The 26,366-nt window shown below is 40.1% G+C and overlaps 2 protein-coding genes across 3 annotated transcripts in view; one reads left to right on the forward strand and one right to left on the reverse strand.

Annotated features, from left to right (window-relative positions):
- Positions 1 to 1,004: 1,004 nt before the first annotated feature.
- Positions 1,005 to 11,042, forward strand: LOC110385013 (uncharacterized). Of its 2 annotated transcripts, none has more exons than XM_038020369.2 (7): positions 1,005 to 1,213; positions 1,979 to 2,155; positions 2,917 to 3,064; positions 4,075 to 4,218; positions 5,395 to 5,498; positions 8,373 to 8,482; positions 9,850 to 11,042. In XM_038020369.2, the coding sequence occupies exons 1-7, from the start codon at positions 1,138 to 1,140 to the stop codon at positions 10,699 to 10,701; spliced, it is 1,611 nt and encodes a 536-aa protein (XP_037876297.1). In that variant the 5' UTR covers positions 1,005 to 1,137; the 3' UTR covers positions 10,702 to 11,042. The 2 variants fall into 2 exon arrangements, with proteins under 2 accessions (XP_037876297.1, XP_062532057.1); XM_062676073.1 differs by having other exon boundaries at positions 1,006 to 1,091.
- LOC105841382 (kinesin-related protein 10) overlaps positions 10,722 to 26,366 on the reverse strand; it is a 28,076-nt gene continuing 12,431 nt past the window's right edge. The window contains exons 5-10 of the mRNA XM_038020368.2: positions 18,285 to 18,430; positions 17,608 to 17,782; positions 16,839 to 16,939; positions 15,193 to 15,300; positions 14,831 to 15,012; positions 10,722 to 13,452 (exon numbers count right to left, since the gene is read on the reverse strand). Coding sequence (XP_037876296.1) covers positions 11,239 to 13,452; positions 14,831 to 15,012; positions 15,193 to 15,300; positions 16,839 to 16,939; positions 17,608 to 17,782; positions 18,285 to 18,430 — 2,926 coding nt within the window. The 3' untranslated portion in view covers positions 10,722 to 11,238. The remainder of the gene's footprint in view (positions 13,453 to 14,830; positions 15,013 to 15,192; positions 15,301 to 16,838; positions 16,940 to 17,607; positions 17,783 to 18,284; positions 18,431 to 26,366) is intronic.

The following is a 26,366-nucleotide window of genomic DNA, read 5'->3' on the forward strand; positions in this document are numbered from 1 at the left end:
GTGGTGTTCGCTCACGCGGCCCGCACACACATAGACACCCTCCAATCTCTACAATCCCGCTTTTGCAGGTTAGCCGTCGGAGCTCCGTGGTTCGTGAGGAACGTTGACCTACACGACGACCTGGGCCTCGAATCTATCCAGAAATACATGAAGTCAGCGTCGGAACGGTATTTCGATAAGACTATGCGTCTTGATAATCGCCTTATCGTTGCCGCCGCTGACTACTCCCCGAATCCTGATCGCGCAGGAGCCAGTCACCGTCGACGCCCTAGACACGTCCTTACGGATCCATCAGATCCAATAACCTTTGCATTAGATGCCTTCAGCTCTAACACTAGGAGCAGGCTTAGGGACCTCGGTAGCCGTACTCGTCGAACTCGACAAAGAGTTCGCCGTGCAACCTAATCCATGAATCAGCTCGCTGAGTTTCTCGCCGGATCTTCTCAGCGGGTCGCGATTCCGATCCGGTAGTAGATTCATTCGCGAAGCAGCTACTCTTGAGCTGTTAGGTCTCCTTCGGAGGCGCTCGGGTAGCTGTTAGCAAATCCCACCCCTCCTGGCTGAGCCTTTGCTCGCCCACCTGTCCTGGTGAAACTGGAAAGGCCTCCGGGCCACCAGTAATCCTTCAATCATAAAAAAAAAAAAAACTGAAAACAGTATCACTGCAATAAGCTATAGCACTTTAATTAAAAATAAATACTAAAAATTGCTATTTAAAACTTTATTAAACGTTCGAGATTCGACTTTGTAAACTAGGGTTTGCTCTTGTAAATTGTAAAGCTAGAAACGAACCTAGCAACATTAATTGATCGTAAATTATTCGTTAATCATCAAGCATCTTACATTATAAATTTACAATGTATTCACCGGAACAAATCAGAACAATAAATGTAGGACAAACCGATCAGTGTATCTAAAAACAAATTATTTTGAAAGTAGGTCTTACAAAACTTTTTGTGATTCATACATGATTTTTTTTACTTGTCCACTGTCCAATACCTTTTGTCAATGCATGTCAAATTATATCGTGCCCGTATATATTCCCGCGAAAACTTTTGTTATTAATAATGAATTGCGTAAGGTCTGCGAAGGTAATTTATACATATTCGTTAATCTTAATCTAGTGTTCAGACAAACATGGAAAGAATAATACTATACGAAGAACTGAGGTTAATAGAGAGAAATGAATCTGAAATCAACGTAGTATGGAAAGGTTAAATTTTTATTTCGATTTTTAAATTTATTTTTATAACAACGAAACTATAGATTGAAATCGGAGTTTAACGCCAAATCATATTTTAAATGGTATTGTAATCAATTAGCGGCGAGATCTGTTTCTCGTGCTCCGGTTGACGCTTCTTCTTCTTCTTCTTTGTCGTTTCCTCATTACTGAGGGTCTTTTTTTTTATTGCTCAGATGGGTAGACGAGCTCACAGCCCACCAGGTGTTAATAAGTGGTTACCGGAGCCCATTGACATCTACAACGTAAATGCGCCACCCACCTTAGACCTTAGAACTTATATCTCAAAGTTCTAAGGTCTAAGTACGGCTACCCCACCCTTCAAACCGAAACGCATTACTGCTTCACGGCAGAAATAGGGGGGATGGTGGTACCTACCCGTGCGGACTCACAAGAGGTCCTACCACCGGTGGTCGTAACCACCTTGGTCCAGTTTTTGCACCAGCTTCCTCCAATGCTGCCTGCATTCGTCCTGCTTAATGGCGCCCGGGACGCTAGTGTTTGTGGCCTCCTTGACAATGTCCGTTCACCTGGTTGGCGATCTTCCTCGACTTCTCTTTCCTTCCACGTGACCTACATCTATTAATGTTTCCAAGTTTTCAGGAATTTGGCGGGCCACGTGTCCGAAGTACTTGAGGAGACGCTGCATACAGATTGTAGATAGTTGACGCTACCTACTTAAAATAAAGCCAACCCGATACCAGTTTAACATTTCATTGGTACAATTTTATTTTTTAGGTGCACAGATACTTTTATTTTTCTTGGCGTTCGTCTTCGGCTCGTTCTGTACATTCTGTTTCCACATGTTGATGTACTTGTTCGACGACAAATGCGTTCTCTTCCCTAAGCTGTTGTCTCTGTCATCAGTGCGTTATAGCTTAATTTCTGAATTTACACCAGCCGACATAGATGAACGTAAGTGTTAAAAAAAAAGTGTGGTGTCGTGGGACACCGGATAGGAACGAAGTTCTTTATTATTATAAATATTAATTTTAAGTTCTATTCGAGGTATAAAGAAAATAATTATTCGGGTATACATTTTTATGACGATATTTTTTTTTGTACGTTATTACAAAGTTAAGTCGTACACTGTGTGCATTACTAATAAAAATCTTACGTTACGGACGTTTTTTCCCGGTTAGGGTACCCCTCCGCATCGTCCCATAAGGAACTTCGTTCCAAAAAATTAATTAATTAAATTGTCTAAGCTGCGCGACCATGTGCATTACGTGCTTTTTTATTAGTAATCATGATTCCTAAATTAGATTGTACCAAAAAAACACGTTAGTATAAACCTCCATGCATTACAAGTAATTTAATACAAAAATCAGGTGGCGCGTGGAAAAAAAATCACAAAGAAAACCTTTAGACGCGTGTTAGGTAGGTTTGCATTGCGGAATCATTTAATTTAAACCTTTCAAAACAGCAAGTAATTATCATTAGTTACGTAAGTTGATATTATTTTCCCTTTAGATTAGCTGAGTTTTATTACAATAATTAAGAGACAAACATAATTGTGTAAGAAATCGCACTGTGCATTACGGGTCTGTCGAGTCAGTGAACCCTCAGTTCGCATAAAATCTCTTCATTTTCTAATCATCAAACCTAAACAATATTATAAAACAACTACTTTACGTACATACATATATCTATATACTTATAATTATTTTTAATAGATTTACCAGTGGATTTTGTAAGCACGCAATGGGTAGAGAAAAGTGCTTGCCATTTACCCACATATGTTCCGCTAGTTTCCGGAATATTCGGCTTAGTTTGGACCACCATGTTTTTGATGTGTTCTACTGGCAGCCGAACTCTGACTGGGTTAATACATTTTAATAAAATTTGTGATGTTAATACAAATACGTTTACTAATATGCAACCAACAACCAAATACAACATACAGTAAAAACATTAAGCAATAAAAGATCAGTGTGCTTAGTGCGAGTTTTTTAACGTTCTCTATAGCGTAAAAGTTAGCTCATATTTGTATGGAATGGGATCGTTTGCCTACGTTTGCCGCTAGGGGCGCTGTTCCAACTGCATACAAAATTGGGCTAACTTTTACGCTATCGAGAACGTTAAAAAACTCTCACTAAGCACACAGGTTTGAAGAGTGGGGCCGCCGTTTTGAAATATTCAAGATGAATGGTGTCATTGATATTATGATGTCTTGATTATTAGTAGATTCTTGAGTATTATGATCTTCTGTAACTATTCTACACCACATGGGCCATGACCTCGTTTACCGTAAAAAATGAAAATGGTTTATATATTTACTATCGCATAATAATCAAACCCTACAGACAGTTTAACGACTGTTTGTTATGATACATGCATAATTCCCTACCTATTTGCCCGTACGGGTATTTTAAATAATATTATATGTCTAGCAATCTAGCATAGTATGTAGCATTTAAAATGTCGATAGTTTTAGAGCACAAATTCCTGATATTGAAATTACCGACATACATATTTGACGAAAGTATTTTTATTTTTATTGGTTAGATGGGTGGACGAGCTCACAGCCCACCTGGTGTTAAGTGGTTACTGGAGCCCATAGACATCCACACGTAAATGCGCCACCCACCTTGAGATATAAGTTCTAAGGTCTCAAGTAAGTTACAACGGCTGCCCCACCCTTCAAACCGAAACGCATTACTGCTTCACGGCAGAAATAGGCAGGGTGGTGGTACCCACCCGCGCGGACTCACAAGAGGTCCTACCACCAGTAAAAAAAAATCTCTTGGTTTAAAATACACGAGTCATTAGCGAAAGCTGCTATTGTATTTTTATAGTTCAACCTTATACTCGTATAATAATATATTCAACAGTCTCCAGCGACCGTGGCGTGTTTTACTACCGGTGATTTTATTCTCATTGTCCATGGGAGGACTCTGCACTTACACATCGATTGTCACTCATTCGGGCCTAAAGGAACTTTGTGTCAAACTCGGCGAAATAACCGGCAGTCCCACGTATGTTATAACCCAATCATATTTATTACACTTTTTTTTTGTTTTTATCGCTAAGATGGATGGACGAGCTCACAGCCCACCTGGTGTTAAGTGGTTACTGGAGCCCAAAGACATCTACAACGTTAATGCGCCACCCACCTCGAGATATAAGTTCTAAGGTCTCAGCATAGTTACAACGGCTACCCCACCCTTCGAACCGAAACGCATTACTGCTTCACGGCGGAAATAGGCGGGGTGGTGGTACCCACCCGTGCGGACTCCCAAGAGGTCCTACCACCAGTGATAAAATATTTTATTACACTTTATTGTATTTTCATAATCGGGCTAATGGTTTTTGATTTGTAGGTCGGATGTACATCCAAGCAAATCACGCCATTGATAGTTTAATGATAATCTTACAATAACGACAACTTGAGAAAACCTGATAGACTGAAATATTATTTCAAGTACCTTTTTGGTCTTAAGAACGGAGAGCGTTCATATCACTGTGCCATAATTAAAAGGTGGATGTCACAATTGTATCGTAGAATTCTTGCCCCGCCCTTTAATCCGGAACACATGTTGGCTTCAGGGCAAAACTAAACCGAATATTGACACACAGGGTGTGTAAAATTTACCATTTTTAAAAGTAGCTGATGAAACCCAGTCTTTCTGCCTTGTGACTATCACCAATTGTATGAAAAACATCTAGCTCTATAAACTATTCGCGCGCTACCTTTCCTACTTTCATGATACTATGACAGAACTTGGCGTTGCTCGGTGAAGCAGGAGCTAGGGTTCATGGGCATGACGTGGGAGGAACTAGAACAGACTGCCCAAGACCGATGTAAATGGAAAAATTTGATTCGAGCCCTACACCCCAGCAGAGGGTAATAGGAAAGATTGATGATGATGATGATGACAGAAACATTCCGTGAAATGCCCACAACTGAGGCAAACATACAAACGTTCCTTATGATCATAATAATATGGAATTTTATAAGATTGAGGATATTTAGACTTTTTTTATTGCCCTTGTAGGCAGACGAGCATACGGCCCACCTGATGGTGAGTGGTTACCGTCGCCCATGGACTTCAACAATGCCAGGGATAGAGCCAAGCCGCTGCCTACCGCTTAATACACTCTACAAGCTTCGTTTGAAGAAGGGAACGTTCAATTCGTTTTGTTCTAAAAAGGTGTACTTATACAATAAACGTGGCGACATTAGCGTATGAACGTCGGATCCGTGGCGTGTATCAAGCAACGCAACTCACCATCGCTACAGCCTGGATGCATACAGGTAAATAGCCATCCATAGATACAGAGTTGGAGGAAAAACTTTTAAGGTTTTACTAGTGGTAGGAACTCTTGTGAGTCCGTACGGGTAGGTTCCACCACCCCGCCTATTTCTGCCGTGAAGCAGTAATGCGTTTCGGTTTGAAGGGTGGGGCAGCCGTTGTAACTATACTGAGACCTTAGAACTTATATCTCAAGGTGGGTGGCGCATTTACTTTGTAGATGTCTATGGGCTCGAGTAACCACTTAACACCAGGTGAGCTGTGAGCTCGTCCACCCATCTAAGCAATAAAAAAAATAAAAAAATGGTTCACATCAGTATATTACCCTAGTAGCCGGGTGCATTGGTAGCCCACACGGACCAGTATTACAATTATGTCTATGCCTGCCACGACGGAGCAGTTCGGCTTCCGGGAGGGCCGTTCGACCGTGGATGCAATACTTCGCGTGCGGGCCCTCTCGGACGAGGCTGTCTCACAGGGTGGGGTGGCGCTGGCGGTGTCTCTTGACATCGCCAACGCATTTAACACCCTGCCCTGGTCTGTGATAGGAGGGGCACTGGAGAGGCATGGGGTGCCCCTCTACCTCCGCCGGCTGGTTGGCTCCTATTTGAAGGCCAGGTCGGTCGAATGTACCGGGTACGGTGGGACCCTTCACCGTTTTCCGGTCGTGCGTGGTGTTCCGCAGGGGTCGGTTCTCGGACCCCTCTTGTGGAACATCGGGTACGACTGGGTGCTGAGGGGTGCCCTCCTCCCGGGTCTCCGCGTTATTTGTTACGCGGACGACACGTTGGTCGTGGCCCGGGGGGATGATTATAGAGAGTCTGCCCGTCTCGCCACAGCCGGAGTGGCCCTCGTCGTCGGGAGGATCAAGAGACTGGGCCTCGACGTGGCGCTCAGTAAATCCGAGGCCTTGTGGTTTCACGGGCCGCGGAGAGCGCCACCTGTCGACGCCCACATCGTGGTTGGGGGCGTCCGGATAGGGGTCGGGGTGCAGTTAAAGTACCTCGGCCTCGTGTTGGACGGCCGGTGGGCTTTTCGTGCTCACTTTGCGGAGCTGGTCCCTCGATTAATGAGGACAGCCGGTTCTTTGAACCGACTGCTCCCGAATATCGGGGGGCCGGATCAGGTTGTACGCCGCCTCTACGCTGGGGTGGTGCGATCGATGGCCCTGTACGGTGCGCCTGTATGGGCTGAGCCGCGCAATCGGGCTACTATGGCTCGGTTCCTGCGCCGGCCGCAGCGCACCGTTGCTATCAGGGTCATCCGTGGATATCGCACCGTCTCATTCGAGGCGGCGTGTGTGTTGGCGGGGACGCCGCCATGAGAGCTGGAGGCGGAGTCGCTCGCTATCGGTGGCGCAGTGAGCTTCGTGCTCTGGGCGTGGCGCGTCCCTCCAAAAGTGAGCTGCGGGCGCGGAAGGCCCATTCTCGGCGGTCCGTGCTCGAATCGTGGTCGAGGCGGTTGGCCAACCCCACGTGGGGTCTACGGACCGTCGAGGCGGTTTACCCGGTCTTTTATGACTGGGTGAATCGTGGCCGAGGACGCCTCACCTTCCGTCTGGTGCAGGTGCTGACTGGGCACGGATGCTTCGGAAAGTACCTGCACCGGATAGGAGCTGAGCCGACGACGAGGTGCCACCATTGTGGACACGACCTGGACACGGCGGAGCATACGCTCGCTGTCTGCCCCGCTTGGGAGGTGCAGCGCCGTGTCCTTGTCGCAAAGATAGGGCCAGACTTGTCGCTGCCTGGCGTCGTGGCGTCGGTGCTTGGCGGCGACGAGTCTTGGAAGGCTATGCTCGACTTCTGCGAGTGCACCATCTCGCAGAAGGAGGCGGCGGGGCGAGTGAGTCAAAGCTCTCCTCACTACGCAGAAACCCGCCGCCGCCGAGCAGGGGGTCGGGACCGGGGTCCCGTCCGTAACCCGGGCCCCTAAGAGCTTCGGGCTCCACCCGCTTTGTGCGGGGAGGAGCTTAGGCGTGGGGCAGCGTGGTAGGTCGCGTTCCCCCGACCGCTCCGGGGGAAGGTGTAGCGCGGCGCTATCAATCGGGCTCTTGGCCCGTCGACCGAGGGAACCGGCGGTCATGTTGCTGGCGGCCGCCGGTCCGGCGTCTGGGGGACGGCGGGATGGATGTAATGTGCTCTGCGTAAACCCTGTCCCGCCGTCTCAATAACTCCGACTGGGTTCCCACCCGGTCCGGGGTAGGGCGCCGGCTGTGAGCGGCAGGAGTTTTTAGTGAGGTTCGACTCCCACCACCTGCCGTGCGGGTGGGGATCCGGCGATTTTCTCCTGTGGAAAAAAAAAAAAAAAATGCCTGCCACGAAATGATCATATGTTCAGTTTTCAAGGGTGTAATATTTTTTATTTATTTATTTCCCTTGTGGCCAGACGAGCATACGGCCCACCTGATAGTGAGTGGTTACCATCGCCTATAGACTTCAGCAATGTCAGGGGCAGAGCCAAGCCGCTGCCATGAAGTGATCATATGTTCAGTTTTTAAGGGTGTGACATATTTTATTTATTTATTGCCCTTGTAGGCAGACGAGCATAAGGCCCACCTGATGGGCAGTGGTTACCGTCGCCTATGAACTTCAGCATTGCCAGAGGCAGAGCCAAGCCGCTGCCTACCTGTATTCAATTGGGACTTTGACTTCAAATACACAGCCTAGTAGCAGAAATAAGTGGTACTCAGATTTAACAGTAACTATAGGTCCGTGGTCAAATGTCTCAATTTTTTATCACTGACTCAGTCAAACTATTTTCATTGTAGGGTCATCTGTTCTGGTCTCGAAAGTACTCCCAAAATATATAATATTGAAAAACCCTCGCTTGAATATTTCGCATTAGCATTTGTTATTTTCTTAATATTCCTACAGCATGCTGGCTTCTATCTGCTTTTTTGGCCCTGACAAGAGTGCTCTTGGCCGTCGACTTCCAACTTGTGCGTGTCAAAGCAGAGCTCATTGGAAATATTGATAAGATGATGGTTAGATTCGTTTTTAACGTACTGTTAATCTCAATGACAGTCGACAAGCTAAAACGGAGTCACGATCCTCAGCAATGAGGGAGCGATGGAGAAGAAGAAGAATCTCAATGGTACTTTACATCTAGTCAAAGACTTATATCGAGGGGCGAAGGCTATTTGATTTAAACGAACATACGTGTAATACGCAACATTTATCTTTATAGTTCAAAATGCGTTTTGCGTAGTGCCTCAATCGATAAATAAAAAACCTAAACTTTTGTATAAAAAAACTTAAAACAAACAAAATGAATCGGTCGGACAGAGGACACATCAAAGGAAAACAAAATTGTTATATTTATTTAATTCCGAGCGTTTTCATATTTATCTAGCTTTTAAACCTTCTCTGGACTTCCACAAATAATTCAAGACCAAAATTAGCCAAATCGGTTCAGCCGTTCTCGAGTTTTAGCGAGACTAACGAACAGCAATTCATTTATATATATAGAGATTAGCGTCAATAGTTCAATGTTTTTAATTGATCTTCAATTAAGTTTACTTCATTCAATTTTTTTTTTATTGCTTAGATTGGTGGACGAGCAAACAGCCCACCTGGTGTAAAGTGGTTACCGGAGCCCATAGATATCTACAACGTAAATGCGCCACCCACCTTGAGATATAAGTTCTAAGGTCTCAGTATAGTTACAACGGCTACCCCACCCTTCAAACTTAAACGCATTACTGCTTTACGACAAAAATAGGCGGGGTGGTGGATAGCTCAAGAAGTTATTTTATTTTGATATTCTTTCCAAATTTTAAACTTTAAATGGCACTCCTGTAAAGTTGCAAAAATGTCCCTTAAACCAAGTAGCCTTTTACAGCTCGATATTATGCTCAGATTTGATCTCGCGTGAAGTACCTACTACTTACGTCTCTTGGACAGGCCAATAACGAAATACATCAATTTGTCTTGACATAGTAGAGTTCTGTTTGGATTGTCTATAATTCTAGTCTAATGCTTTGTTTGAAAGTATGAATCTACTGAGAAATTATGGTCCGATTTTTTATAAATACCCGCAATCAGAGAAGAGTTCATTCCTATTACTTGGAACCACAGCAACTATCCATAAAACAATCAAAGATAATTGTTTTCTTCTAACTCTGGAATTAACTTTCTTCCTCAGAACAGCATATGTATTTTTCAAACGAGGCTTGCATAGAGTTAGCTTAAAATTAGTTAGCTGTGATTAGCGACCTGGCTGTGCCTAAATAGCACTAACTATCAGGGCTGCCGTATTTATTAATATTAATATAATATTAAAATAATATTTTAAATACATAAAATACGCAGTCTGTCAGTCTGTCAGTATATGAGTCTTAATTTGTTTTAGGAAATGAATGAGAAACATGTTCGTACGGTATCTCCGGATTGTTGGGCCAACGATAAAAGCGAATACGATGCCTCCGAACGTCATATTTCTAGAAGCAGCACTAAAATCCATTTCAAAAACAATGACTTCAAGGTCGATGAAGATTCAATTCCTGACAGCACTAATGATTCTACAAACACAGAAAGGGATGTTATATACTTCGCGGCTCCCTACGATGTACTCACGTCGGAAATGTCCTTGGTACCGGCCGAAAAGAATAGGCTAGCCCTCCGTTCTGCGTATAAGACGGTCGCGAAAGACAAAAAATTCATTGTTAAAATTGTTTACGATCTCTTGGAGTCAATTGAATACCCTGAAATTATGTCCGGAGAAAGTGAAAGTACTTCTAGTCGTACTCCTGAAACGTACACCAAATCTGAAGATGACAGTGAACTAATAATACCAAGGCAATATGGACAGGAGAAGATAAACTTTGAAGCCTCTAAAAAACTCATCAAAGAAAAACGCGAACTGACAGAAATCGAACTATTCGAAGCCGAAAAAATTGCAAATGAAATCAAACAGAAGTTACAAGAGAAATTGAATCAGGGCATCATTAGTTTGCATACGTCCGAAAATACTTCTAAAGAAAAAGTCAGTCAAACTCTCTCAGAAACTCCGTCAAAAAATGACAAACCCTTAAAGTCAAGTCTTAAAAACGTTTGTCAACAAACTTGCAGGTCGACAAGAAAGAAAAAAACAAAAGTCCAAATATTTGATTCTGCATCTACAGAAAGTGACTCGACTCAGTCCTCTGATGTTCAGGAAGTTGATAAATCAACACAAACACACCCAAAAGAAAAACAAGATTAATGGGTAATTACCCATTAATCTTGTTTTTCTTTTGGGTGTGACATCTAATTAGAATTTCTACACAAAAATATGTAATAGTTATATATAATTATATTCATTAGACAAGTATATATTTGTATTTACAATTAATTATCTCGCTGGACAGACATCCTCTGCTGTGAAGAAAATATCGTGGAATCTCAGCACCCCCTACGGGCTCTAAACTGCTGATATCTATAACGCCAAAATCTAAGAAATAATATTATTTGTTCGTCCAATGATGTACACTAGACTATAATCACTGACACCTCACTGTTTTGTGACTTTTTTAAATAAATAAAACTTAATATTTTTAGAAAAAATTTAATCATATCACTAAAGTTCGTCAATAGCTGCTTAACAAAATAAATCAAAAGACAAACAGAAGAATATTATATTTAGCTATTTATTTTTTGTATAATTACGGAAGAGTTTATAACACCGAAATATTAACGGATGTCACATTTCGGATAAATTAAAATTGAAATAAATCAGTAGTAAGTAGTCTTCAATTTATAACTATTTGTGGGATACCAAAGAGCTGTCTGTATCTTCACTTTCGGATTTTATTACACTTTTTCTTATTTGTATTAAACGTTGCAAATATTCTGTTGGCGTCCCCAAAGAACTCTTCTTGAGACTATTCTCTTTCACCTTTTCAATATTAGATACGTAATCGTCATACTTGTTCGCGATACGTTCAAGCTTTTCGCATGACGCAAGAATGTTCTTTTCAATAGTTGGAAAGTCATATTTGCGACGTGAATTCAATTTGTGTTCAAGCATTTCATTCGTGTTTTCGAAAATCTTATAATCGTGGTAATTGTTTTTCAGCGAATGATAATCTTCAGTGCTGCGTTCTAATGCATTACCGATATATACTGGAGTCAGTTCGTTTTCAAGACACTTTTCTAAACGTGAAAGATCTTTATTATATAGAGATTTAGTAGTATTACATTTTGAAGGTCTATAAACAGGAACGTAATGACCTCTTGAACATCCCAGAGTTTTATTACTTTTCCATATGAATGAATCCGTTTCCATTTTGCTTGACCCTGTAGAATCTGATAGAGAAGTATCCTCGCGATGAACTGTATTATCAAAATCTGGATAACAACCCTCTCCTGAAGTGTAATTACTTTTATCCTCTACGTGTTCATGATCCAATTGATTCGCTTTAGTCGCCATTTTCATTGCATGATCTATATCGAAATCTTTGAATGAAACCGTTCTTTTGCAAGAATCCTTGACTTTTTCTGGAGATAGCATTATATTGTAAGGAAACATATTTTTGTTTCGTCCTAAAATTAAGTCTTTTATGTCGGACTTGTTTTGACACAAAGAACCGACTTTTACTCTTGGTAATGCGTGTTCGTCCGAATCTGAAAATTCATGTTCACAATATTGTGTTTCGGAGACATCTGAGGCTTCTAATGAAAGTGAATACGGGAAACTCGGTTGTCTACTATCGGTACCATCGACGCTTAAATGATTTTCAACGGCATCCATAGCGTCTGCAGTGTGATTCGTTAACAAATCAGGAGTTGATGCTTTGGGACTTACTTTACAATTGTCTGTTGCAGTGTTCGAATTTTCATCAGAGCTTTGCGAGTCTGAATCAACTGGATATGTTTGGGATATATTAATGCTTATAACTGGAGACACAGTAGCTTCTTCTGAAACGTTCCAAGTATTACTATTATTGACGTTTTTGGGACAACGTTTCTTACGTCTCGGAGGTGGTAAAACTTGAGTCTGTGTGCTGTTATCACATTTACCACAGATATCAGTCATCGTATAAGAATTTTTCGAGCTGTTTTTTTGAATTTCCGTTGACGTTGAGAAGTCACGGAATCGCATTGACCCAAACGCAGGCCCCACAGATTGCTCTTTACATCTAGGGGTCATGGCTATAGTTTCAGTAGCGACGTCACGATATAGCGAATAAGACTTCGATCTATCGACAATATATGAATCCAGATCAGCTTGAACATCGACTGCTTTATCCTTGACTCGTATCACAGAGACTCTAGTCTGTGTTGAAACAGGTATTCCAATCTTTCTTTTATTTCTGATAGCTTTTTGACTCAATTCTATTAAGCGTTGACGAGCATTTGTGCAAATTCTTAATTCACTCAAGGGCTCTACAATTTTTTTGTCAACTATAGATTCCATTTTATGTATAGCAGGTATCTCTTTCTTTTTAAGCTTAGAGTACAATCTCTCCGTTACTGCTGCGACAATTTCAGATCTTTGATTTTCATGAATAATGGAAGCATGCGGGACTTTGATTAGGTTGGTTTGTTCTTTGTTTGTATTTATTTGTATATCACTATGGCTGTTGACGATTTGAGCTATATTTTGTTCTTGATTACGATCAATTGTCTCATTTATAGGTAAAACTTCTTGAGAGCGATATTCTCTTCGTTTATGTCGTAGAGGTGGAACTACTTTCAAATCACATCCACTACTCGTTCGTTCTAAAGACGTCCCTAAGATTTTATCGACCTCTTTGTTAATTTCATTTGTGATCTTGTTCTTATCCTCTGCACCGATGAAATCCGAACTATCACTCAGAGCCAATGATGATGAGGACTCTTCATTGCGAGAATCGGATTTCCGATGCATGATATCCAAAAAAGCGCCTATTTTGTTCTCTGAACTCACCACTATTCTGTTCTTTTGTAATGTCCAGTGAATATCATCATAGCTTATCTTTCCAGTCTCTGGTACCTAAAACAGTAGATTCAGATTTATTTCACTCTTTTATGGTGTACATGCATGAATGTTTTTTCGCGGTTCGTTTAATTTACAATAGTTATCGTAGCCCATAGACATCACCAATTGAATACTGCAACCCACCTTGAGACATGAGGTCGAAGTATCAATTGTATTGTATAACGGCAGTCCCATCTTTCAAGCCAGCACCTGTGACCGATTGCGGCAAAAATAGGCAGTTTGGTGATACCTACTCATGCGGGCTTGTAATACGCCCTGTCACCAGTATAGGTCGATTGGCGATAGGTGTACACTGATATAATGCTCCGAGAACGCTGCTGCCCGTTCTCTAATGAATCCCCTAATCCCCTAAACATTAATCAGAATTCCCTAATCAGTTACCTTTTACGATACCCATGGGAATATGACGGGGCTATTAAAGGCACAACACAACGAAAACTAAGCTAATTTTCTTGAAAACTATTTTTTTTTTTTAGTAAAATAGTTTTTTCATAACTTCAGGCTCAGTGCGCAACAAAAATCCCAATATAAATGATGCTATCTCGAAATATGAGATCACCATCTCATTGTGAATAAGAATATTAACTTATAGAGGAATGGCGACGTCTAGTGAAGTGCACTACCACCCAAATGATGACCACGACCACTCTGCTAAGAGTGGAAACGACTGAGAAGAAATCTTATTGCATTTGAACGAGAGTTTCAAATCCTATGACTATAGTTACAGGTATTTAGTAAGACAGTCGTAATTGTTTCAAACGCGCAACTTGACAAACTGCTAGAAAAATCAATATCAAGGAACTTAACGTATTGACAAATGCTTGAGTCTCGCTACAACACCTCGTCACAACTCGTCAGTCTACCGAGCTATCTAATCCACTCGATGGAAGATCTGCCCTTTGTCGTTTCCCCCAAACATAAATAGGCAAGCTTGAACATTATCAATCGAAAAAAAAACAACAAATATATACTTGATCGCTCACATAACGTTTTTTTTTATGATTAAAAAATTACTGGTGGCCCGAAGGCCTTTCCAGTTTCACCAGGACAGGTGGGCGATCAAAGGCTCAGCCAGGAGGGGTGGGATTTGCTAACAAGTGCCCGAGCGCCTCCGAAGGAGACCAAACAAATCAAGAGCAATTGCTCGCGAAAGAATCCGCTACCGGATCGGAACCGCGACCCGCTGAGAAGATCCGACGAGAAACTCAGCGGGCTGGTGCATGGGTTAGGTTGCACGTCGACCTCTTTGTCGAGTTCGACGAGTTCGGTTACCGGGGTCCCTAAGCCTGTTCCTAGAGCTAAAGGCATCTAATGCAAAGGTTATTGCATCTGATGGATCCGTAAGGACGTGTCTAGGGCGTCGACGGCTTACATAACGTATATAGTCGTTGGCCAATTCAGCGATTAGTAGATTTAATTGCGCTTGTAGATCTGCTTTGGATGCAACAATGGTTCCGCTGAGTTGAGGGCTCGTTGACGGGAGCTGACGAGCTCGGGCCGCCCAACGGAGTGTAGAAGCCGACTCTCCGTAGCACGCTACACTCGGAGACACAGCTGAAACAAATACCACTTATGTGACGTCTATTTCATCAGAGAACTTGAAAGAAATTGTTAATTCAGTGAAGTTTTATTTGCTATGATTTTTTAATGTACATATCTGTAATAAATATATGGAATGTACTTATTGACTTATTATTGTAAAGCTAGTTAGTAATAAATTCTTTATTATCTTACTGGCTATAATAAAACTGCTGGCTCCACCCGTAAAACAGTCTTTCAACAGCCAAGTCAGCGCGGAGTCGCGATAGGGAACGAATTTTATTTTACCGAAACCGTTGGTAACTGAAATAGAAAAATTAGCCATTAATTAGACATTAAGCACTATCTTAATAGTTTATCGAAATTTGTCGTAAAAATCAACCCGGTTAAAGAACACATTTTCTTTCTCATCACTACCAAAAACCACATGCGAGGTAAATTGATAATGTATCAATATTTCCAAAAAATACATACAGACATAATTGATCTAGCAATGCACCGGTGCTCGAATCCCGCAGGCGGGTACTAATTTTTTTTATGAAATACGTACTTAACAAATGTTCACGATTGACTTCCACGGTGAAGGAATAACATCGTGTAATAAAAATCAAACCCGTAAAATTATAATTTGCGTAATTACTGGTGGTAGGATCTCTTGTGAGTCCGCGCGGGTAGGTACCACTGCCCTGCCTATTTCTGCCATGAAGCAGTAATGCGTTTCGGTTTGAAGGGCCGGGCAGCCGTTGTAACTATACTGAGACCTTAGAACTTATATCTCAAGGTGGGTGACGGATTTATGTTGTAGTTGTCTATGGGCTCCAGTAACCACTTAACACCAGATGGGTTTTAGCTCGTCCACCCATCCAGGCTATATCCAGGTTATAAAAAAAATTAAGATGTTTATTTCAGAAAAAATACTTTCCTTTTTCGAATGGCGTCTTGTCTCATATAACATAACACGGTTTCGCAAAACACGGGATTTCATTGGAATATATCTACCGTGTTATAGGAGGGTTACCTGGACTCACAATACAACGCATACTATAAGAAGGGAAATGCATACATATATTTCTTATGTGAAATAAGTCTCACATTAAATGAATGTTTCAGTTTTAAAGAAAGAAACATAAAACTTATATAAAAAACAAATTAGGTTCGAACTTGCGTATTTTCCAATAAACCAGAATCAAATTTAGTCAAAAGTTTAATGCTGTATTTACAGCGTGATAATATTCCTATTTATATTAGTTTAGCATTGTTTATTCTTTTAAATAGTTTCGTTGTGGCTAATAGGAGTTCACCAGTAGTTTTGTGACACCTGGAAAACCATTAATCTATGATTCTCATGCGATTATACGATCAACAGTCACGTGATACTGTTAACGTATTGTATGCCTTTGTGTAGAATATAATCAATATCTAATTAATCTTGCCGAACAAATTTTCTCAATCAGGTCGTCATCTTGCTGAAATGTAATAACAAAAATTACTTCTATTTCTGTAAAATATAGTTTCTTAATCGACTTCAACGGTAGGCCGCTGCCTATGTATTATGCTGGTATTACGCGGTAAGCAGCGCGGCAGCGGCTTGGCTCTGTCCCTGGCATTGCTGACGTCCATGGGCGACGGTAACCGCTACCATAAGGTGGGCCGTATGCTCGTCTGCCTACAACAGGCTATTAATATAAATGAAATACGAGGAGGTTTTTGATTGAGGCCGTACATTTTTAGTAGTTTTTTTTTTTGTTATGGCTAAAATCTACGCTGTCCAATCCAGTTGCGTCTTACTAGCATCAAAAACTACAATTGAGGCAAAAAATACTTGTGCATAGTTTCCTTACCTAACGCAGATATGACATTACTGAGCGCTACCAGAGACTTGTTTATATTGGCACCTTCCTTCTGTCTGCCACCACCGCACCCTTCCCAGCTCGCTTTCTCACTGTTTCGAAATAAAAACACCCTTCATTTGTTTCAGATTCGCCAAAAAACGTCGTTTTCATTTGATAATTTAAACGATTTCATCTTATAGACATTATGTGGCGCCATTTTGCTTCTATTACTAAGCACGGTTTACACAATCGCAGTCGAGGAGTTTTTTAACCTCAAACGCAGTAGAGACAGTAGTATCCCACTTACAGATGGTAGAGGTAAGGAGAACCGTCTTACATGGAAGGCAGTTTGAAAAAATAAAAAACTCATCAATATAGCACCAGCGTAGCAAGCAGCGTAGCTATGATAGGGATGTAGTAATTGTAAAAGGGGTGAAGTATGCTGAGCCACAAAAATTTAATATACTTTTTGCCCACCTATGCTAGTAACCTCGAGGGGCTAATAAATATCACCCTTAACACTAATTGGTCGCTTTTTGACCGACACGTTTTCATTTAGAGTATGCGCCTTACCTCTAACCTCCATGATACTCAAATTCTACAATTAACATGAAAAATATTTTCTCATCATTAAAAATTGTTAACAATCACTGTAGTTAATATTTAAATTTTGAAGCTTTTACTGTAAATTGTAAGTGAGTAAATGTTTATTAAAGATTTTCAAATTATTTCTAATCGATTTGCAACAAAGTATACTTTATTATTTTTTTAAGCTCACCTTCCAGCTAGATCAGCGAGATGCAAGGTGGCTCGTGACGTGGATAACGCCAACAACGCGTGGGACCGGGATGATGTAGGATTGCGTCTGGTCGCTGCTGTGTGTCTCCGGCGGCTTCCCTCGCGCACCAACGACAGAAGATCCTCTACATTTTTTACTGCTACTCGACGCAAATCTACCGTGGATAATAATAATACTACTCTTTATTACTGGTGGTAGGACCTCTTGTGAGTCCGCACGGGTAGATACCACCACCCTGCCTATTTCTGCCGTGAAGCAGTAATGCGTTTCGGTTTGAAGGGTGGGGCAGTCGTTGTAACTATACTGAGACCTTAGAACTCATATCTCAAGATTAGTGGCGGTATTTACGTTGTAGATGTCTATGGGCTCCGGTAACCACTTAACACCAGGTGGGCTGTGAGCTCGTCCAACCATTTAAGCAATAAATAAAAATCAAATTGTTATAGTTGAATGTATGTCATTTTGACACATAATACGAAAATAACAAAACAGCTTATGAAATCAAAATCAAACTTTGCAATTTATCACATTTTTATTAGCTTGTTAGGGTTGTCAACAAAAAGGACAGAAATTATTTATTTTAATTGTTCGTGTAAAAAAGAAAAAAAACTGTGTTAATTTGTTCGTTATGTTATTTACTTTGAAAATTTGATTACTTTGTACATAAGGTCCTTTAGTAGGATGTTCGCGAACACGTAGATCCTTGCGTGCGTTCCCTCTTCGCCTAGGCAGGGAGTGGCATACGGGTAATGCTTCCCCGACCAATAAATCGTGAACACGCTCGTTGTAAATCTCCAAGAAACTGCGGATAAATATTTAATTAACAAATTATTATTAGATTTTTTTTAAAGGCTACGGCGATGGAAAGTCTTGCAAATGGATTTTGACAGTGGGATTAGTCAAATCGGGTTCCCTACGAGCTCAAAAGACCCGATAGCAATTGCTCCGCATAGACTGAAAACCAATTAAATCCGTTTGGATTTCCGGTGACATAGTCAAGGTATATTTAAATAGAATAGTAGTCGTTTAAGTGGTTTAGTTGTGATTCTTAAAGCACCTATTCCGAAATCAAACTATATATGGTATCATCGGAAAACATGTTGGAATTCTACAGATTCTCCTCGACTATATTTTCTTGAAGAAAAATACCCCGTTGTTAATACGGGAACTGATGAACTACTAAAAATCATCAAAGCTATCAATTACTACCTACAATTTTTAATACTAATTCTATTAAAATTGCCACTGACAAAGACAGGCGTTAGTGTCGATGACTCCTATTACGAGTACAATACGGTTTGATCACGATCGTAAAATGATATCTCACTAATGTATTCTGCACTGCACGCAATGCATTAACACAATATCGGGGCGGTTCCACCGTCTCATGTGAGGCTGGACATAAACCAGTTTCAGACAACATCATCACATAATACGTAAATACTAAAATGATAATTACCTTAGCATTAATTAATCTTATACCTTTAAACGAGCAATTCTTGTATATATATATATGTATATAATCTAAATCTCATAAACGGCTTCAACGATTTTCATAAAATTTAGTATACTGGGGATTTCGGGGGCGATAATCGATCTAGCTACGATTTATTTTCAGAAAATGTTGTTTTATTCGTATTTTCAATAATCAACTTTATCGATAATCAACTTTATGACTCTTCCCGACATCTATTGGCGAATAATAATACAATTTTTACTGTTTTAAAGACACAACAAAATGGCGTTATAAAAAAAAACGATCAAATCTCGGTCATCATCTAGTAATAATAATTAATTATAACACAAGGTGAGTTGTGAGCTCGTCCACCCATCTAAGCAATAAAAAAAAGTAAATAAATACTGTTTTTCGTATATGTTAAGGTCATAAGTATATTATGTTGGGAATTTCGCATTGGGTACCAACACCATACACGACATACGTGGTCGATTCTTAAACTACTAGGTCTATCAGTGTGGTGGATGTATGAATTTACCAATATTAATTGCAAAAACGATTAATAATAATAATACAGTCATTTGACATAAATAAAAAGCACAAAGCATATGTAAAGGTATTTATTACTTTCGATAGAACATGAGTTAATTTTGCTTTTTAACCTTAGCATTGCCAGGGGAATAATCAAACATCTGCCTATCAAGAAAAACAAAAATAAACATGAGTTATCCTTCTTCAAACAAGTCTTGTGGAGAGTACTTAACAGTAGGCAGTGGCTTGGCTCTGCCCCTGGCATTGCTGAAGTCTATGGGCGATGTTAGCCACTCACCATCAGGTGGGCGGGCCGTATGCTCGTCTGCCTACAAGGGCAATTAAAAAAAGAAAAAAAAAAGCGTTACCTAGGTTATAGCGGTCTGATAATACCGAAAATTCTGGTGGTAGGACCTCTTGTGAGTCCGCGCGGGTAGGTACCACCCTGCCTATTTCTGCCGTGAAGCAGTAATGCGTTTCAGTTTGAAGGGCGGGGCAGCCGCTGTAACTATACTGAGACCTTAGAACTGATATCTCAAGGTGGGTGGCGCATTAACGTCGTAGACGTCTATGGGCTCCAGTAACAACTTAACACCGGGTGGTATGTGAGCTCGTCCACCCAACTAAGCAATAAATAAAAATAATTTTTTTTTTAACGCAGATGGGTTAGTACGTGACTAAATATATGATCATGGATGAGTATTCATGGTGATGATTGTAGATGAGCGTATTTCTGATCTACGGTGCGTGTTTAAACATCATCTTTTTGGAGTACAAGGGCTTCAAGTAGTAGAGATAAGTAGTGCTCCGATGTTGGAAAGGGCAGTGATATAAAATTGAGATTACGGGAATGAGCAAGTTCTGAACCCCCAAAATCCCCATACCCAATACCCGTGAATCGCAAACATTCAATTTATTTGACACACGAATTTCCACAGATAATGGATTCAGTAAATGTTTTCCAAATTCATGTGTTTATTGTATTCATGGGCTATTACGTTGTTGCGATTTCGACGCCCCAGCACGATATGTTCGGGTTGCAGTAAAAAAAAAACAAAAAAAGAAGATAACCTGAGACCAAGACTTTTATAAAACTTTCGCGATATATTTATTTATTTTAGGGTTCATTGTACTTTTGACACGATAGGTATCACTTAGATTGTCAGTCAACGTGACTTTTTGTCGTATCATATGTCAAATAAGACTATGCTGCTACTAAAATCACGTATCCACATTAGCAATTTCACTAATTTAATATTAAAACATCTCCGAGAATGACAACCACTATGAAGAAAAATCGTGTAATAAAAATTAAACCCGCGCAAAATGTAATTTTCGTGATAAATGCTGGTGGAGCGTATTATAAGCCAGTACGGATAAATAGCCCCTATTTATTTCTACCGCGAAAAAGTCGTCTGTTCTGAAACGGTTGAGACAGAGTTTATACTATTTATACAATTACGATTTAGACCTCATGTCTTATGTTGCGTGACGGCATTCACAATGTGTTGTCTATGAGCTCGTCAAAACGTCTATGCAATATAAATAATTATAACACAAACAATAAAAAGCAGGATGAATCATGTTTAAAGACAAAACAATAATTAAAGTTGTGTAAATTTCACGATTTCACGCGATAACATCCGTATAAAATTTCGAATGGAAACCATGGCGGTACCTGATTAACTTTCTGAATGTAACGATTCAAAATGTTGTTGAAAATAAATAAATTTTGAAAGTAACCGTATCGAGGGATTAGTCAATTGCGTCGGTTACCTGTTTCAAACTTTACAATGCTAGATAGTATTTTTTTTAGACTCGGTATTCGCGAGTCGCAGAAGTAATTAAAACTGCAGAGGTAGGCAGCGGCTTGGTTCTGCCCCTGACATTGCTGAAGTCCATGAGCGACGGTAACCACTCACCATCAGGTGGGCCGTATGCTCGTCTGCCTACAAGGGCAATATAAATATAAAAATAAAAACTGCTTTTACGATTTCATCGGACCGCCTAACCGTCGTTCGTGACCATGAATACTACAATATATTCCGTACTACCGCCCTGCCTATTTCTGCTGTGAAGCAGTAGTGCCTTTGTTTCACTTTGAAGGGTGGGGCAGCCGTTGTACCTATACTAAGACCTTGGAATGTATATCTCAAGGTGAGTGGCGCATTTACGTAGTAGATCTCTATATGGCTCCAGTAACCACTTAACACCAAGTGGGCTGTGAGCTCGTCCACCCATATAAGAAATAAATAAAAAAACGTCATAAATGCAATAAAACAAAGATAGTAAAGAACGCTAGATCGTACCATAAAAGTAGTTTTAATTAGCCCCAATGAGTTCTTTTTTTCTGAATTTTATCTCAAAGATGAAAGAAACAAGCTATCGAGCAAAACTATTGACTAACAAACGTAAAAAACAATAAACCGGAAAAAAGACAGTAAATTAATTATCTTTGGTTCTGATCCTTCAATAGGCAAGTATTCCGCGAGTTGAGAGGCAAGACAGTTCCGCGCAAGTCATATCCCATAAGTTTTATATTAAACTAGCCGTACTCACCCGCTTCGCTGGGCATTTAATGTTAACATTATTATTTATTGTCATTATTATTAGGGAGTCCAACACTCATAAATATTATTAGCCTATCCATTAAGTTATAACGGAACATCCGTAAAAACCACTGTAGATTTATATATTAGTATAGACGTATAAACACAGCAAGCCAACGATTTATAGATAAAATAATACATTTAATTTTGTATTTTTTTCAGTTTTTAATATATGTTTATTTTTTTGCTTAGATGGATGCTCAAGCTCACAGACCTCCTGATGTTAAGTGATTACCGGAGCCCGGCACGGCAGAAATAGGCAGGTTGGTGGTATTTGTTTAGTCCCAGTACCTATATACTTTTATACTATAAACATTAATTTTTTGAAACTACTAGTGCGCCATATTATTATTACTATGTCAGAAACCTGGAATGTTTATTACGTATTGAACTTCTCATGAATAAAATTGATAATTGCAAAAATTACAATAAATCCGTCAAACACAAAAGAAAAAGAAAAAAATACAATTTACATCATTAATATCAAAGTTAATATTAATATTAAATATTAGCTCACCGTTCTGGAATGTTCCAAAAAAAATCAATCAGACTTCTTCGATTAAAATGTCAACTACTACTTTTTCAACAACATAAGCATTTATGGACGGGAAACTACTGTCAACGGTCTCGCGAAACAAACTGACACAGAACGAAACCTTACAAATATACACCCGCTGATCGCACGCGACACCTCTATACATTATAAATCTGTTTACATAGGCTTTACTTAGTGAAACGTCCGTGGCATAATACTACTTTTCTTTACTCCTACTTACACTAGTAACCTTTTTTTTAAAAAAGCACTATCTATATTTATATTTTTTAAACGAGGGGATTGAGGGAAGAGGGATGAGAGGAGGAAGGAGAAAAGGGCAAACAAGTGTAAACAGCATCACTATTATTTTTTCTTCTTTCCTTTTTTTCTTTTTTCTTTTCTTCTTTATAATTTCTTCTTCATACTTGAAACGTGTATGTAACCTATTATTTGCATGAAATAAAAGGCTTATTATTATTATTTATACTAGTAACCTCGAGGGGTTATACTAGTTTCAGTGTGCTTAGTGCGAGTTTTTTAACGTTCTCGATAGCGTAAAAGTTAGCTCATATTTGTATGGAATGGGATCGTTTGCGTACGTCTGCCTTTAGGGGCGTTGTTCCAACTGCATACTAAATTGGCTTAACTTTTACGCTATCGAGAACGTTAAGAAACTCGCACTAAGTACAGGCGAGCTCACGGGCTCAACCTGGCGATTTTTCTAACACTAGCCTTACATGGGCAGTGCTTCGCTGAATCAACCAGTCGGTCGGAATAGCGACCGGACTAAGAAGATCTGAGAAACTCTGTGGGATGCATAATACTACATAAGCTACTTTGAAGTATACTCAGTTAAAATAAAACCATAAACAACAAATCAAATAGAAATATTATCAATGTAGTCGAAGTCAATCAAGCATTATTATAGATAACTCAAAAATTACCATCAGATCTTGTAAAAATTACCTACATGAGACCACAGGTTTAATACGGGTTTTCAAATAAAAAATCATGCTAAATTAATTCACCTGGAACATAATTCTGAGGCAGCAACACACATTAAAAAAACTCACTAGAATTGAGTGCCGCTTCTTTTTTTGACATCGGTTAACAAGTCTTTCTGACGATATAAATAGTAAGTAACATGTTTTTTTACACGTTCGCTACAATATTATCTACTATGTTTGCAATTACAATTTGCCTCTAATCTTAAGAACTATGAATGAGAACTAAGAAAATACTACTTAAAAGTTCCTTTGCTTCTGATTGGTTCCACTTGGTTTTTGTAATACTTCTGAATAAGAAAAAACTAAGAAAACATTCAAAAGTTTTTCATTCATGAAACGGTGTTAAAAACGGAACTTTAAACAAATTATTTCATTTGGGATTCCGCGCTTTGTATATCTATCGTCCGCTCGTCTCCCTCCCAATAGGAAAATCCCATTTTACCCTTTAATCTATGTATTTAGTTAATTCTTCTTTTAAAATCAAACCACAAATAGACCAAATGAGGTTAATGCACCTGAGCGCGAAACGTTATAAAACAATTTACTTCTTTTTCTTTCTGCTCTTTTCCTATATTATATGCGGTCGGCGTAGATTGTCCTCTTGTCATTCTGTATAGGTATTTGTCATGAATCCTACGACGAGCCACCTGTGTGACGTCAACCCTCTTTGGGCTATATCGCCAGTATTATGCCAGAAGCGTGCCATAAGGAGAGACTTGCCTGTTTTTTCTATTAGTGCGTCTTTGACTTAATCGATTTTTGATTCGATGATTTGCATTTCATTATTATAATTATTTACACTAAAATTTTGAGATTTAGATTTCATTTTTCTGTATTTCCAAAATACATGTCAAAAGTAAATTAATATAACATATACAATATTGAATATACATACATTTTTTTTTTTTTTTTTTTTTTTTTTTTTTATGATTGAAAGTTTACTGGTGGCCCGAAGGCCTTTCCAGTTTCACCAGGACAGGTGGGCGAGCAAAGGCTCAGCCAAGAGGGGTGGGATTTGCTAACAACCGCCCGAGCGCCTCCGAAGGAGACCTAACAACTCAAGAGCAATTGTTTCGCGAATGAATCTACTACCGGATCGGAATCGCGACCCGCTGAGAAGATCCGGCGAGAAACTCAGCGGGCTGATGCATGGGTTAGGTTGCACGTCGACCTCTTTGTCGAGTTCGACGAGTACGGTTACCGGGGTCCCTAAGCCTGCCCCTAGTATTAGAGCTGAAGGCATCTAATGCAAAGGTTATTGGATCTGATGGATCCGTAAGGACGTGTCTAGGGCGTCGACGGTGACTGGCTCCTGCATGATCAGGATTCGGGGAGTAGTCAGCGGCGGCAACGATAAGGCGATTATCATGACGCATAGCCTTATCGAAGTATCGTTCCGACGCTGACTTCATGTATTTCCGAATTGATTCGAGGCCCAGGTCGTCGTGTAGGTCAACGTTCCTCACGAACCACGGAGCCCCGACAGCTAACCTGCAAAAGCGGGATTGTAGGGATTGGAGGGTGTCTATGTGTGTGCGGGCCGCGTGAGCGAACACCACACTCGCGTAAGTCATGACGGGCCTTATGCAAGTTTTGTAAAGTGTCACCTTGTTCCGAAGGGACATTTTACTCCGCTTACAGATCATGGGGTAGAGTCTACCGAGAATAAACGCGGCACGGTCACGGACTGATTTTATATGCGGGCGGAATGTCATCGATGCATCCAGGGTAACGCCCAGGTACTTGACCTTCCTGGCCCAGGGTATGGGTTGTCTAAAGAGAGTCAAATCAAATCAAATCAAATCAAAAAATTTTTATTCAACATAAATGAAATTACATACTTGTTGAACGTCAAAAGAACTACCGCCAATTCACAAGAACTAGCCTCCGTCCTGAGAAGAATTGGCAAGAAACTCAGCGGGCATGTCTTTTTTTTTACATATAAAATTATTATTTATTTATTTTTTAATATTATTATTTTTTTAAATATGAATTTTTTACACTGAGTATTATAACGTAACAATTACTACAATATTGAAATGCCTGGAGCGAGCAACTCATTCCCACTTTGTGCAATCTTCTAGATAATCATTGACTTTATAGTAAGCTTTATTGCACAGATGTTCTTTAATAGTTTTCTTAAACCTATGTATATGTAGGTTCTGAACATCATGTGGGATTTTGTTGTACAGGCGCACAGACAAACACCCGAATGAATTTCGTATCTTATGTAACCTACTCATCGGCACAACAAGCTTGTGTTTGTTCCTAGTATTTCTATTATGTATGTCCGACTGTTTAGGAAACTCCTCAATATGTTTACGAACATACATCAAATTTTCAAAAATGTACTGGGATGGCATAGTGAGAACTTTAATTTCTTTAAATTTCTCCCTCAGGGATTCCCTTGAGTGCATGTTATAAATAGCACGTATAGCTCTTTTCTGCAGAATAAATATCATTTCTACATCGGCCGCATTGCCCCATAGCAAAATGCCATAGGACATGACACTGTGGAAGTAACTAAAGTAAACTAAACGAGCCGTGTCCGCGTTTGTTAACATTCTAATTTTTTTTACTGCGTATGCTGCAGAGCTGAG

Source organism: Bombyx mori, chromosome 25 (genome assembly GCF_030269925.1).
Source record: "Bombyx mori chromosome 25, ASM3026992v2".
In the NCBI taxonomy this organism is placed as follows: domain Eukaryota; kingdom Metazoa; phylum Arthropoda; class Insecta; order Lepidoptera; family Bombycidae; genus Bombyx; species Bombyx mori.

Bases quoted from the DNA above. Each gene is read 5' to 3' on its own strand.
- LOC110385013 (XM_062676073.1), top strand. From the start codon at position 1,013: ATGTCAAATTATATCGTGCCCGTATATATTCCCGCGAAAACTTTTGTT. The intron at 3,065-4,074 runs GTTAATACATTT...TATATTCAACAG, and splicing joins GGCAGCCGAACTCTGACTGG to TCTCCAGCGACCGTGGCGTG. The intron at 8,483-9,849 runs GTTAGATTCGTT...AATTTGTTTTAG, and splicing joins GAAATATTGATAAGATGATG to GAAATGAATGAGAAACATGT.